At 40.3% G+C, this 15,705-nt stretch overlaps 1 protein-coding gene across 13 annotated transcripts in view; it reads right to left on the bottom strand.

Moving 5' to 3' along the window:
* Positions 1-15,705, bottom strand: part of CPEB3 (cytoplasmic polyadenylation element binding protein 3) — a 214,996-nt gene that overhangs the window by 127,864 nt on the left and 71,427 nt on the right. For 11 of the 13 annotated variants that reach the window (XR_009246476.1, XM_058671353.1, XM_058671352.1 and 8 more), the window contains exon 3: positions 5,888-6,047. Coding sequence is in view for 12 of the 13 variants with exons in the window: in XM_058671353.1 (XP_058527336.1) it covers positions 5,888-6,047 (160 nt within the window). In the remaining variant the exon portion in view is untranslated. The remainder of the gene's footprint in view (positions 1-5,887; positions 6,048-15,705) is intronic. The other 2 variants (XM_004583360.3, XM_058671355.1) reach the window with 1 other exon arrangement.

Below are 15,705 nucleotides of genomic sequence, written 5' to 3'. Positions count from 1 at the left end.
ACAAGGTGGAATATTCCACATGGGGGGAGGGCGGGAGGAAGGGTGGGGTGATTCCTAGTTCCAACGAAACTATATCACATAATACAATGTAATCAATGAATAAAAAAAAAGAAACTGTATTATAAAATAATAACAATAATAAAATGTATTAAAAAAAAAGAAAAACAAGTCCTTCAAAATCAGTTCTCAAATGACACCTGCTTTTTTCATTTTTCAAATCTCAGTTCCATGAATAGCGAAGGAAAAGAGAATTAATATATAGATACATATATAAATATATATATACACACATATATATATATATGTATATATATATATAAATAAATGTTCCATCAGGTACTACTCAAAAATAGTCAGCCAGGCTTCCTATTCTATTCTGAGAGACAGACTGCACCAGATGAAAAAAATGACTCCTGTTGTTGGCTAAAATTCCTGCTGTAACTGTGCTTCCCTCCCAGTTTCACGCACTATGCTCAACGCACTAATGTTGGTATTTCTTAATCATTAGTTTGGACAGTATGATTAATCAAACCTAATTACTATGAGTTTTTATAATAACTCTCCTTAATAGTTGGAAAAAAAGCCAATTGTTAATCACTTCATTCTAATCCTCAAAACTACTTTCTCATTTCTTTGAGGCATACTGTCAATCAAATGGAAGTACACATAAGATATGGTAAGAGACAACAAGCATTATGACGGCTTAACAGGCCAAAACTTTGAGACCTTCAAAAAGCAAAGCAAAAACACACCCTGCAATTCAATTATGTTGTAAAAAAAAATAGTGATCTGATCATGCTGTTGAAGACGCACATTGGGGAAAACTCAATTCAACTTTCCCTGTGCATTCATATTATTTTTTATTTTGAGACAGGAGGTAGGGAATCCTGTTTTTAAAAAAATATTTTTTTTTCTTTTAAAATTATTATTATTTTATTTTGGTGATCATTACATAGTTGATTAGAGCACAAAGGGTCAAGGGCTAAAGGAAAGTGGGTGAGACCATTGTCTGCACATTCTCTTCCTTCTTGCATCTGGGGGAAGGGGAAAAGATAAATATTTTTAAAGATTTATTTATATTTATTGGAAAGTCAGATTTACAGAGAGGAAAAAAGACAGACAGAAAGATCTTCCAACCAGTGCCTTACTCCCTGAGTGGCTGCAAAGGCTGGTGCTGAGCCGATCTAAAGCCAGGAGTCAGAAACGTCTTCCAGGTCTCTCATGTTGGTGTAGGGTCCAAAGGCTTTGGGCCATCCTCCACTGCCCTCCCAGGCTACAAACAAAGACAGCTGGACAAGAAGTGGAGCAGCCGGGACATAAACGGGCACCCATATGAGATCCCATACACATACAAGGTGAGGATTTAACCACCAGCGTATTTGAAAGATCCTAGGGGAATCCTTCAAAATTCAGTATTTCCTATACTGCTCTAGGATAAGCGCAAAAATGACTGAAAATCATCAGAGCTTTAGGAAAACTAAGTGTCAATTTCCTAAATTTCCTACATGGTTATCTTACACATCTGACTTAGATTCAAATATTTTTTACTGGATACACTTCTAAAAATATCACTGTAAATATATGTTGACCATGTTCACTTTATTTTCATTAGCAAGACATCTAATTTTTGTTACATTTATATTATTCAGATACACAATTTTGGAAAGTCAACATAGTTCAGGTATAATAGTCCACTTTTGTCTTTCAGTGGATTTAAAGACACACACAGAGAAAGATCTTTCATCAGTTGGTGTACTCTCCAAATCCACAAAGGCCAGAATCTTGTTCACGCCAAGAACAGGAGACTAGTACATAATCCTCGTCTCCCACATGGGTGGCAGGGACCCAAGCACTGGAGCCATCATCTGCTGCCTCCCAGAATACACGCTAACACGAAGCTGAAATCAGAGGCGGAGGAGAACTGAAACCCAGGCACTCCCGTGTGGGATGCACGGGCTCCAAGCAGCATCTTCACCACTACACCAAACACCTACTCCTTCAGGTAATTTTTCTTTTTTAAAAAAAAATGAGAGAATATTTACCTTTCAATAATCATTATTTACTTATGGAAAACACAATTTTTTTTTTTAACAACTTGCTTCAGAAAGCTTTCAACATCTAGCTGCAGTCTAGTTGGAAGAAAGTTAACTATTGTATGGATGTGAGCATGCACCTTATTACTGGAACAGGCTACCAGCATTCAACTACTAGCAAAACAGCAGCAGAAAAAGAGGTCAGCGCTGTGGCATACTTGGAAAAGGTACCACTTCTGAAGCCAGGTGCCAATTTGGGTCCTGACTGCTATATTTTTAATCCAGCTCCATACGAATGGCATGATAAAAGCAGCAAAATATGGCCCAAGTGTTTGGGCCCCAGCTAGCCACGAGGGATATCCTGGTTCCTGGCTTCTGCCTGGCCAAGCCTTGATCTTTGCAGCCACTTGTAGAGCTGAGCCAGAGCATGGATGATCTCTCTATGTGTCTCCCTGTATGTGTAACTTTTTTTTTTCTAAGATTTGCTTTATTTTTACTTGAAAGGCAGTTTCAGAGAGGAGAGAGAGAGAAAAAAAAAGAGAGAGAGAAAATTTCCCATCTGCTGGTTCACTTCTCAAACAGTTGCAATGGTTCTGAAGCTAACTTGGTCTGAAGCTAGGCGCCAAGAACTTCTCTCAGGTCTTCTATGTGGGTTCAGGGGCCCGAGGACTTGGGCTGTCCTCTGCTGCTCTCTGAGGTCATAAGCATGGAGCAAGATGGGAAGTGGAGCAGCCAGAACGCAAACTGATGCCTATTAGGTTGGCAGTGCTGTAAGTGGGAGTTTAGCTTACTATGATATGATGGCCCCTTTTAATTCTGACGTTCAAAATAAAAAAACAGTAGAAAACACCTGAGCAAATTTATAGTGTCATGATCTTCATTAGATTTTCATACTCATTCTATGAGTCTTTAATTTTACTGATGGCACTAAAGCTTTGAAGAGGTTAACTTATCAAGATCAATAACCAACAAGTGACAGAATCAGAATACAAATTCCAGTGTGAATACTACAAAATAATAGAAGCTGAGTTCAATGATGACTGTAACATCAATATCTCTCCTATACAGAAGAATACAAAATAATATGAAATGTCAATTTAAAAAATAATCTTTGTCGGAGCTGACACTGTGGCTTAGCAGGCTAATCCTGCCCTAGCTAGCACTGGCATTTCATATGGGTGCTAGTTTGAGTCCCAGCTGCTCCACTTTTGATCCACCTCCCTGCTTACAGCCTGAGAAAGCAGTGCAGGATGGCTCAAGTTGTCAGTTTCTGCAACCACATGGAAGACCCAGAAGAAGCTCCTGGCTCATGGCTTCAGATCAGCTCAGTTTCAGTCATTGTGGCCATTTAGGCAGTGAACCAGATAGAAGATCTCACTCAATGTCTATCCTGCTCTCTGGAACTCTGCCTTTCCAATAAAAACAAATTAATCTTTTTTTAAAATCATTTCTGCCTAAGCACAATGGCTCGATGGCTAAATCCTCACCTTGTAAGTGCTGGGATCCCATGTGGGTGCTGGTTCATGCTCCAGCTACTCCACTTCCCATCCAGCTCCCTGCTTGTGACCTGGGAAAGCAGTAGAGGATGGCCCAAAGCCTTGAGACCCTGTAGCTGCATGGGAGACCTGGAAGAAGCTCCTGGCTTCAGATCAGCTCAGCTCTGGCTATTGCAGCTATTTGAGGAGTGAACCAGGGGATGAAAGATCTTTGTCTTTCATTTCCTCTGCAAATCTGATCTGCCTTTCCAATAAAAATAAAATGATTTTAAAAAACAACAAACAAAACAAAAATCATCTTTGTTCTCAGTAAGTAGTGGAGTGTCAGGTGATTTTTTTTTAACTTTTTGTTCTTTTATGTATTGTTTGGCTATTATAAGTCAGGATATTATTTAAAGAAAGATATTTAAGGGATTAAAAAATGAACAAAAACAAAACACTCTTGTATGTAAGAGAAAGATTTTTCACATGATCGTGTTGTAAAAAAATGATATTGAAGAGATCAGGGAAAACAGGATGGGATAGAAGTATTTCTGTAATGACGCACACAGAAGCTGCACGGTAGGGCCCTCCACCATCCTTTTTTTCTTTATAAAAGCTTGATCTATTTAAATGCTATGTCTTTCGGCCCAAAGTCCGAATCAGGAGTTTATCTTAAGTTACAGCTATGCACAAGAACTCATTCACAGCAGCCGTTCCTATAGAGAGGAAATCCTGAAAACAATCTGAGCATACAAAGTTAAAACTGCCAATAAATTATAAAGATCAAAGACAAATATAGACAGTGTTTATTATATGGGAAATATAAAAATTGAGACTAGATCATTATGATATTTTAGTTACCTTTTTATTCCTATAATTTTCTCCACTTTCTAAACTCAAAAATTACTTAAAATCTTAAAAAAAAAATCAAGCAGCGTAATTATGTTACAGTAATAATCAGACACACAGTGCCAAAAACCAAACTGAAAAGTCTCCCGAATGGAAAAGGAAAGAAGAGGCTCAAGCTCCCTCACCGAAGGACAATGACACAGCATTGTCACTGACCACAGGGAAGTAGTCGATTCTCTGGACACCAACGAGAATGATATGATAAACTGAGAAGTTGCAGGCATATTAAGGTTGAGTAATGCTGCCTGCCAACTTATCAGGAAATAATGTAAGTACAGTGCAGCAGGCTTTTATAGATGAAGCCTATACATCTGCAAGTACAGTAAATATGAAGGTGGTTGGAAATTCAATTAAAAAATCCCATGAGAACTGGAATACGGCATTTACATTTTCCCATTAGGAGGTAGCCCTCTGAACCTGCACCAGTGCTACTTTCAACAGGGTACAACAGTTCTGCTTAGGCAATATTCACAAAATTCTGCAAGCTACTATATAGTTTCTAACATCCTCTGACAATTTTTTTATTTCCAGAAGAAAAGAATAAGCCAAGATAAAATAGGTATGCATAAAGAAATGAAGCTAAATATTTTAGAATTGCTTGGAGAGTTCTATAGCTATTTAGAGCAGAGAAGGAAGACACAGCCTTAGAAGATACAAAAAACACAAAACAGTTTTGCAAAACTTTAACATTGCTCTCACGTTCAAAATGAAATAGGTACTATGTACTTAATCTTTTTTTAAAAAAACATTTATTTTTATTGCAAAGTCAGATATACAGAAGGAGGAGAGACAGAGAGGAAGGTCTTCCGCCCAATGATTCACTCCCCAAGTGAGCCACAACGGCCTGACCTGAGCTGATCCGAAGCCAGGATCCAGGAACTTCCTCCAGGTCTCCTACACAGATGCAGGGTCCCAAGGCTTTGGGCCATCCTTGACTGCTTTCCCAGGCCACAAGCAGGGACTGGATGGGAAGTGGGGCTACTGGGATTGGAACCCATATGGGATCCTGGCGCAAGCAAGGCAAGGACCCCTGCTGCTAAGATACTGTGCCAGGCCCAATACCTCCTATTTTAAAGTGGTTTCTATAGGAAGTTTTCTGTAGTCTTTGGAGATTGGTTTACTAAATCTCATACTTCCTTGCAGTACACCTGAACATTAAGTAATTAATATTCAGCTAAGGATTTCAGATATACAAAGTCCACAAAACTTTGCTTCTGGCCTCATGCTATAACATTGACTTCAACTATCCAACACATGCTTCTACAAAAACTCAATCTTGATTACAGGTAGGCAAACACAATTTTTTTTTAATCAACTTTAAAAACATTCCACAATGCTTTACAGAAGCAAAATAAAAACAAACGGACAAAACATACATACAAACAACAACAAAAAAATCACAATTATTAAAAAGCTGATTTTTGCTTAAAACACCAAGCAAGGAATGGACATATGAATATTCCTAACCTGCAAAATGATTCCTCCACATTATATCAGCGAAACTCATTGGTGGGCCACTGGGAGGGTAGTGTTTACCTTTCAGAGGCTCATGATCAGTCCTTATCATATCCATTAAGGAGTTCTCCAAGGAGTGCAAGTTAAAAGTGTCATAGGGCCTACTCCGGTCCTAAAAATAAAAACACAGAATGAGATAAAACATAAAATTACTTTAAAAATGTTAACACTGTATCATTTGCTTCGTGCTGTGGACAGACTAACATGAAAGAAAGCCAAAGTTACAGACATTTCTAAAGCAGAGTCCTTTTTTTTCATTAACAATACTGACTTGGGAACTTAAGTTTTCTAAATAATTAAATCATATATCTCCCCCCTAATGTTGTAGAATTAATATGCCTCACCACGTCAGAACAAGTTGTTAATGGAAGAATTAAAAAACGTACATTCAAACAAAGGAGTCATTTGGTCTAGCAGTTAAGATGTGCGTTAAGTCACCCACATCTGCACTGGTGGGAGTACATTTGATGTTCGCCTCTGGAGCCTGGCTCCAGTTTCCTGCTAATGCAGACCCTAGGAGGCACAAGTGACAGCTCAAGCCACTGAGTTTCTGACAGCCATGATGGAGTCTCAGCTCCTAGCCCTGGCCACTCTGTGCATTAGGGAAGTGAACCCTCCTCTGTTTCCCAGCTTTGCAAAAAATACATAATTTTTTTGTTAAAGAGTCAAGTGCATTAACTGTGTCCTCTCTCATCCACTCCCAGCCTACGTTGTTGAATGAGAAATTTGTGTCCCCAGATGAAAATGATGAAGAACCCAATCTACAAACATAATTTTTCCAAAAAATCAAAAAATAATCAAAATTTCCATGTAATTGTACTGAATCACTTTAATAGTTATGGCCAGTAGGTTCCACATATTATACACATTTCTCAAAAATAAAAAGGGACCTAAAGTGTTCAAATTACCTTTGGAAAAGCACTCATTTAAAAAGTTTAACCCTAATTAGTGTTTTCATGATGTTAGATTCAATAACACTTAGAAAACAGACAGCTAATATAAATTGAGGGAAAAAAAAAGCCACAAACATTATTCTACCACATTTACTCAATTCCCAAGAGACCATCACCTACAAACTCTTTGGAATGACAGCCTGGAGAAGTGCAGTCCATGGCCTGACTGAGCACAAATCCAATCTGCTTTGTTTAAAAAAAACAAGTCGTAACTATGCCCACAGTCAAGCCAATCAAATGACAGTAATGATAATTTTCTGGGTCTTGAACAGTATATCAGCCATGCACTTGATCACTGATCCTCTCCTATGGACAACATTCATGACTGACATGTTCTACTCTTAGACAAGAAAGAGACTTGTGGAGTTTTCCCTTTGGTTCTCCATTTTGGTCTCTATAAAATCCAAAACAGGGCCCTGTGCAACAGCGTAGTGGTTAAAGTCCTTGCCTTGCACGTGCCAGGATCCCATATGAGTGCCAGTTCTAATCCCCATAGCCCTGCTTCCTATCCAGCTCCCTGCTTATGGCCTGGGAAAGCAGTCAAGGACGGCCCAAAGCCTTGGGACCCTGTACCCCTGTGGGAGACCTGGAAGAGCTCCTGGATCCTGGCTTTGGATTGGCTCAGCTCCAGCCATCGGACTGAAGATCTTCCTCTCTGCCTCTCTTCCTCTCTGTATATCCGCCTTTACAATATAAATAAATAAATCTTTTTTAAAAAATCCCAAACAGTCTCTTCTTTCACCTTTAAAGTATTCTCATGGATCATTTGGTTTGTTTTTGGGTTTATATTATCAGTGGAAACTAATTACTTAGAGAGTAAAGGTTAACTTCCAGAAATTTGGGCTTATCTCTTCTCATAACAAGTATCATATTCTTTGTGCCAAAGAAAAAGCCAGAAGTAACAAAACATACTGATGACATGGGACTGTCTGAGAACAAACTGACAAGGTAAGAGAAATATTAAGAAATGACTCATTCCAGCAAACAGAATTTATCTATTTTTTTTTCATTTAGTCCATGATACAATCTTTCAAGTGAGGTAACAACTTACACATTTTACACATGGGAAAGACAGTTTAAGACCCAAATCAGGTTTTAATGTCAATACCCAAGAAGTATATAAATCTGTCTTGGGGCTGGCATTGTGGCATGGTGGGTTAAGCCTGACACTTGTAATGCCAGCACCCCACGTGGGCACTACTTCGAGTCCTTAGTTGCTGTACTTACTTCCAATTCACCTCCCTGTTAATGGCTGAGTAAATGAAGCAGCAAATATTTCAAGTGCTTGGGTCCCTGCAGGTACGTGGAAGACCTGAAAGAAGCTCCTGGCTTCCACCTTGCCTGGGCCTGGGTGTTAGGGACATTTGGGGAGTGAACCAGGGGATGGAGATCTCTCTGCTCCTTTCCCACTCTACCACTCTGCCTTTGAAACAAATAAATCTTCTTTTGAAAATCTGTTTAAAGACGTTGATCCACTCCATACGGGACAGTAAATGGAAATTCCCATATAAGTATACTAGTCCATCTAACTACTAATTATTAAACCTTTTGAAAAGGTGGTACTGAGTTCCTGTCACAAAAACATATTGGAGATTAGACGACTAAACATCAGAAAAACTGGAAGGGTGTTGCATGTATCTAAATACAGGTGATTCTCACACTAGTCAAAATCACATGCAGACCTGGTTAAAATGTTCCTGAGTCACAAATCAAACCATCTACACACAAATCAAAAGCTAAACATCCCAGGGTCAGTCGTGTAGCACTGTGTGTAAAGCTGCCTCCTGACACATCAGCACCTCCGATGGGCATCAGTTCATGACTTAGCTGCTCCACTTCCCATCTAGCTCCCTGTTAATGTCCTAGGAAAAATACTAGAATGTAGCCCCAGTACTTGGGCTCCTGATATCCCATTTAGGAGGTCTGGATGAAGCTCCTGCTGACTTTGGCCTGGCTCAGCTCTGGCTGCTACAGCCAGCTGGGGAGTGAACCAGTGGATGGAAGCTCTAATTCTTTCAAGTAAATAAACATAAGAAAAAAAAATAATAAAAGAACAAACGTTTCAAAAAATTCTTTTGATTGGCTGAGCAACTATAACTAACTGTATGATCAATTTAAGCTTTTACACCTATGATTCTGTTGCGTTAAATTGGGCAGTAAAGGCAGGAACAAGGATAGTGGCAGGCAATATAGAAATGGACATTTTGCAGAAGATAGGCCTTGTAGTTCTCTGATTGATCTTGGTTTAAAGAGACATTTGGTACCAGAGTTCTTTAGAAACACAAACTTTGACGGAGTCAGTGCTGTGGTCTAGCAAGGTACAGCCACCACTTGCATTGCTAGCATCCCATACGGGCACCAGTTTGTGTCCTTGCTCTTTGAAATCAAAATCTGATATCCAGAGGCCAGCACTGGGATGAGGCAAGTTAAGCCACTGCCTGCAACACTGGCATCCCATATGGATACCTGTTTTTGAATTCTGGTTGCTCTGCTTCTGATCCAGTTCCACAATGGCTCACCTAGGAAAGCAGAAGATGGCCCAGGTGTTTGGGCCCCTGCCATCCATGTGGCAGATGTGGATGAAGCTCCTGGCTTTGGCCTGGCCCTGCCCCAGCTGCTGCAGCCATTTGGGGAGTAAATCAGCAGATGCATGATCAATCTCTCACTGTCACTCTACCCTTCAAATAAATACTTTTTTAAAAAAATGTTCAAATTCAGGCTCTCCCACTTACCAGCATATCACTTTGAGCACATTTCCAATTTTCATTATCTTTATTTATAGAATGGGATAAGCCTTTCTTTATGGTGGTTTCATTACTTCATGGCACAACTTACATGGCATCTGTACTATGGTTAGCTAACTGTAACATCAGGAAGAACATAAAAAGACTTCTATACACCACATCAAAGTGCTGAAATATAGATCTTAAAACCTTGATGTTCCCGGATCCTAACCTAACAGTTCACAAATGCTCAACAGATGAAAGCATATGACATGTGAAAGGCATAACAACATTTTTACAGGTTTCTAAAGTGAGTGGATTTTGGTACTCGGTAAGACTTATTTTCTCACTAAAATTAATTCTATCCATGCCTCATCAATTTATATTTGCTGCATACCAGTCTCCCTTTTTGTTCTACAAGTGGAAAATGTTTCTGAAACAATTGATTAGCTGAGAAGACAGAAAAAGAAAAACTTGCAGTATAATTAACCAACAGTCATTAAGTAGACCTAAGACTAGCCTACAACTTAGCATTCAAAATGACAAAATGACAAAAAGAGGCAACTAGCCTAAGTCTCTTTTTATCTGTTTTGCTTCTTGGTCTTAATAAACACCTCAGGAAGTATTAAACCACCTATAAATAATGCATCCCATGATTGATTCTTTGAAGATAACCAATGACAGATGTCATCACCAGAAACAACTCAACCTCTGCTGCCTAAGTCCGATTCTGTTACTCCCGACTAGCTTAAAATTAATAAATTTATCAAGTATTGAATATGTGACTGATGCTGTTCTCTAACATGTCGTATGTATCACCTCATGGCTCTATGAAATAGATAGCTTTCATGCCATTTTATACATTAAGCAATTAAGTTCAGAGGGATGAAGTGAGTGGTTTAAGCAGATAGGACCAGTAAGTGGCCTTAAATACAGTCCAGTCTTGACCATGAAGTTAAAGAATATTCACAGTAGTGCTTCCTTGCCGCCTTACTTATTCATTCATTCATTCATCCATTCATTCATTTTTAAAGATTCATTCATTTGTATTGGAAAGTTAGATATACAAAGAAGAGGAGAGACAGAGAGGAAGATCTTCCATCTGATGATTCACTCCTCAAGCAGCTACAACGGCTGGAGCTGAGCCAATCTGAAGCCAGTAGCCCAGAGCCTCTTCTGGGTCTGATGGTGCAGGGTCCCAAGGCTTTGGGCCATCCTCGGCTGCTTTCCCAGGCCACAAACAGGGAGCTGGATGGGAAGCGGGGCTGCCAGGATTAGAACCAGTGCCCATATGGGATCCTGTTGTGTGCAGGCAAAGGACTTTAGCCAGTAGACCATTGAACCGACCTTTTTTTTTTTAAAGATTTATTTTATTTTCATTGGTAAGGCAGATTTACAGAGAGAAGGAGAGACAAAGAGAAAGATCTTCTATCCACTGATTCACTCCTCAAGTGGCCACAACAGCTGGAGCTGAGCCTATCCAAAGCCAGGAGCCAGCAGCTTTTTCCGGGTTTCCCATACAGGTACAGGATGCCAAGGCTTTGGGCCATCCTCTACTGCTTCCCCAAGCCAAAAGCAGGGAGCTGCAAGATAAGTGGAGCAGCTGAGACATGAACTGGCACCATATGGGATCCTGGCAGATGCAAGGCGAGGATTTAGCCACTAGGCTACCTCGCCAAGCTCCAACACTGTGCTTTTAAGGTAGGTCCTAATAATATATGTTCTTGCACCCTCACTCAAGGACTTCCTACTTACAAAGTACATGCAGAGTAACAATGCTGAAAGAATCAAATAATCACCCCAGGAAACATTCTACAAAATGATAGTACATTTTGAAATTTCCTTCTCATCTGCCAATCTCTCCATTTCTGTTTTGGCTTTTTTTTTTTAAAGATTTATTTATTTTATTGGAAAGGCAGATATACAGAGAGGAGGAGAGACAGAAAGGAAGATCCTTCATCCCATGATTCACTCCCCAAGTGGCTGCAATAGCTGGTGCTGCGCCGATCCAAAGTCAGGAGCCAGGAACCTCCTTCTGGGTCTCCTAGACGGATTCAGGGTCCCAAGGCCCTGGGCCATCCTCTCCTGCTCTCCCAGGTCACAAGCAGGGAGCTGAATGGGAAGTGGAGCTGCTGGGATTAGAACCGGCGCCAAAATGGGATCCCGACACGTTCAAGGAGAGGACTTTAGCCACTATGCTATTGCACCGGGCCACTGTTTTGGCTTTTGAACTACATGTCTTCCATGCCTGGTTACTTTGGCTATTATAATAGTCACCCAATTCCTGTTTTCCATGAAAGATGCCACTAATAATGAAACACTAGGATCTATGGAATTTGTCAGCGTTGAGTAAAAACTCAAAAATCAAAAAAGTACCATATCCAAAATTTCAACATGAAGTTACTGAAGCTCAGAATCCACTTAAGAGTACCACAAATGGCAGGACAGTTAGTAGTGAATACTAGATGGAAGCAACAATTCGATGGACAAAAAACGTAAATATAATTTCTATGTATGGAGTGTGGGAACTTAGCCTAGTAGCTGAAACACAAGTTAGGATCCCATACTGGCATTCCTGGGTTCAATTCCTAACTCTCTCCTAATTCAGATTTCCTACTACTGTGCACCCTGCAAAGGCAGCATATGATGGTTCAAGGACTTGGGGTCCATAGCTGATACATGGGAGACCTGGACTGAGTTTCTGGCTCCAATCTGGCCCAACCTTTGCTGTTGCGGTCATTTGAGGACTGAGTTAACAGATGGGAATCATTTCTTTTTCTTTCCCCCCTCCACACTGTGTGTCTCTCTGCCTCTCAAAATAAAAATTAAAAATACCTGCTGCATTATTGTAATAGAGAAATCTAGGAATATGTGCCTTTAAACCAATTATTGCTGTTAGTTGCCGTAATCTATCAAAAACATGAGATTCCTGTATCAATTGGAATTACTGTAGAAGTGAGTAGCCTGATACACATTTGTCCCCAAATTAAAATTTCTCCCAAATAAAATGAAACCCCATCTCATCAATCTGAAGGACAGGGGAACAAAGATTTTCAAACGTGTATTTTTCTCTCTCCCTCTTAAGCATCAAGTCCTTCAGTCAATGGTGATTCAACCATCCCAAATAAGGCTATTGCATTTGCAGCTTCCTGGAAAAAGTGACTCTCCACACTCTTGTCATTCACCGTCACATAAATGCTCCTTAAATCTAACTGAAAGGCCTACCAAAGTTGAAATTTTGTCCTTCCCCTAGGGAGGTTACCAAAAGCAACCAACTAAAACACACAGAGAAAAAAGCAAGAGGCCAGTGTTATTAGTTTCCTGGGGTATTCAAAAATTAAATGGGCATGGCCTGGCAGCGTGGTCTAATGGCTAAAGTCCTCGCCTTGAATGTGCCAGGATCCCAAAGAGGCACCAGTTCTAATCCCAGCAGCTCCACTTCCCATTCAGCTCCCTGCTTGTGGACTGGCAAAGCAGTCAAGGACGGCCCAAAGCTTTGGGACCCTGCACCCATGTGGGAGACCTGGAGGAAGTTCCTGGCTCCTGGCTTCGGATCAGCACAGCACCGGTGTGGCCCAATGTGCTCACTTGGGGAATGAATCATCAGACTGAAGATCTTCCTCTCTCTCTCTCCTCCTCTTTGTAATAAAAATAAAACGAATCTTTAAAACAAAAATTTAAACGGGCGTGATGCAACCTGAGGCATGTTTTCACCCTTTGTGTTCTACACCATATATTGCTTTACTAGCTTTTTCATTGCTTTCAACCATAAAACAGGGCAGAAAAATGGCCCGGGATATAAGACAGAGAAATACAGATTCGAGCCAGTTTGGACTATCCTAAAGTTCGCCAAATTCAATAAAAATTATGCTTCAACACTATAAACTGCTAAATATAAAAATGAAAACAGACACAAGACAGCTGAATAGTACCCTATACCCATTTTAAGATGTATAGCAGCCAGTTCTGTATAAACTAAAATTGAGATGTCAATTAAGTAGTCACAGGATATGGTTAAGAACTTGCATTTTCTAACATATTAGTCATTCAATATCATGTCAATTAACTCCATAATGTTGTAAATTGTTAATGTCATTGTGGCTTTTCATTGGACGGGATGATATTCTGCCAGTTCTGCTTTCAGACCAAAGATGGTCTCCCCAAGAAACTGTTGAATTTATCTGGACAGTAAGATGCTGGACTCTATGCATGGTACATGCTCGCAATGAAAGAAACAGGACTGGATTTGAACTGTAATACTGCAACAAAGTGGAGGAATCCACTATGGGGGAAGGGTTGGGGGGGGAATCCCAGAGCCTATGAAACTGTGTCATAAAATGAAATTAAAAAAAAAAAAAGAAAAGAAATACGGCTTCGAAAATCACCTTAGAACCCAGTGTGATAGCTTAGTGGCTAAAGTCCTTGCCTTGTATGCGCTGGGATCCCGTATGGGTGCCATAAAGCAGTAGAGGATGAGCAAAAGCTTTAGGACACTGCACCCACATGGGAGACCTGGAAGAAGCTCCTAGCTCCTGGCTTTGGACTGGCTCAGCTCTGGTTACTGCAGCCACTTGGGGAGTGAATCAGCAGAGGGAAGATCTTCTTCTCTATATATCTCATTTTTTCAATAAAAATAAACAATTTTTTTAAAAAATTAACAATAATAAAATGAGAATCACCTTATCCACCTGAAATGACCTTACATATAGAGGCCAGAATCAGCAAGATAAATACTACAGAGGCCAACAGCACCAAAAATAAGCCTACTGTTGCCATTGCGAATCGTGATAAACAGTTCATAGCTAAGTATACACACATCTTCAAGCCTTATTTGAAAGTAACAGAAACAGAGAGAGAGGGAGATACTTTGCCCACTGGGTCACACCTCAAATGCCCTCACTTCACTCTGGCTGTCCCACATGGGTGGCAAACACCCAAATACTTGAGCCACTGCTTGCTGCCTCCCAGGGTGCCCAACAGTAGGAGAGTGAAATCAGGAGAGCTGGGACTCAAATCCAGACATTACGACACAGGATGTGGGCATCCCAAGAGGTATGTTAACCATTACACCAAATGCCTACAACCACATGCATTTTTAAAGCGAATGATTACGAAGTTCAGTAGTGTTCTAGGTAAAAAGCAGAAATGTTAGACCTAGGAAGGATAAAGGAAAAACAGGGAATATAATATAAAGCAGGAAGTGTCAAGGACTAAAAAATTTAACAACATGCTTTCCTTATTGTGCACAATGACTTCAAGAAAAAGGAGATTCATTTATTTATTTGAAAGAGTTACAGAGAGAGAGAGAGAGAGAGAGAGAAATATCTTCCAGCCATTGGTTCACTCCCCAAATGGCTTTAATAGCCAGGGCTGGGCCAGACTGAAGCCAGAAACAAGGAACTTCTGGGTGTCCTACATGAATGCAGGGGTCCAGGTACTTGGGATATCTGCTGCTGCTTTCTGAGATGCATTATCAGAGAACTGTACTAGGGGTGGAGTAGTTGGGATTCAAACCACACCCATATGGGATGCTGGCACCTCAGTTGGTGGCTTTTTCCACCATGCCACAGTGTTGACCCATGAGAGTTGTTTTTTTAAGTGATTAGTTGGGGGCCAGTGTTGTGATCCTGTGGGATAAGCCATTGTCTGCGATGGTAGCATATCATTTGAGCACTGGTTCCAGTCCTGGAGGTTCCACTTCTGACCCAGTTTGCTGTTAATGTATCTGGGAAAGCAGTGGAGGTTGGTCCCAGTGCTTGGTCCCCATGCGCCAGGTGGATGTCTTGGATAGAGTTGCTGGCTTTGGCTGGCCTGGCCTCAGCCACTGCAGCCTTTTGGCAACGAACCCGGAGGATGAAAAAGCTCACTTGCTCATGTTCTCCCTCTCTTGGCTCCTTTATCTCTGTCATTCTGCCTTTCCAATAAATAAATACATCTTAAAAAAAAAAGATTACCTGATGTTGCACTAAATCATGGACTGTCAACAGAATACTATCCAAATAAGCTTATTAGGTAATGATTCATTAGATATAGTAAAAATGCAGAACCTTAACTTTTGCTATCAAAACTTGTCTTAGAATTTTAGGCAAAAGTA

Source organism: Ochotona princeps, chromosome 13 (genome assembly GCF_030435755.1).
Source record: "Ochotona princeps isolate mOchPri1 chromosome 13, mOchPri1.hap1, whole genome shotgun sequence".
NCBI lineage: Eukaryota > Metazoa > Chordata > Mammalia > Lagomorpha > Ochotonidae > Ochotona > Ochotona princeps.
The sequence above is the reverse complement of the archived record's forward strand: the minus strand, read 5'-3'. Positions and strand labels throughout refer to the sequence as shown.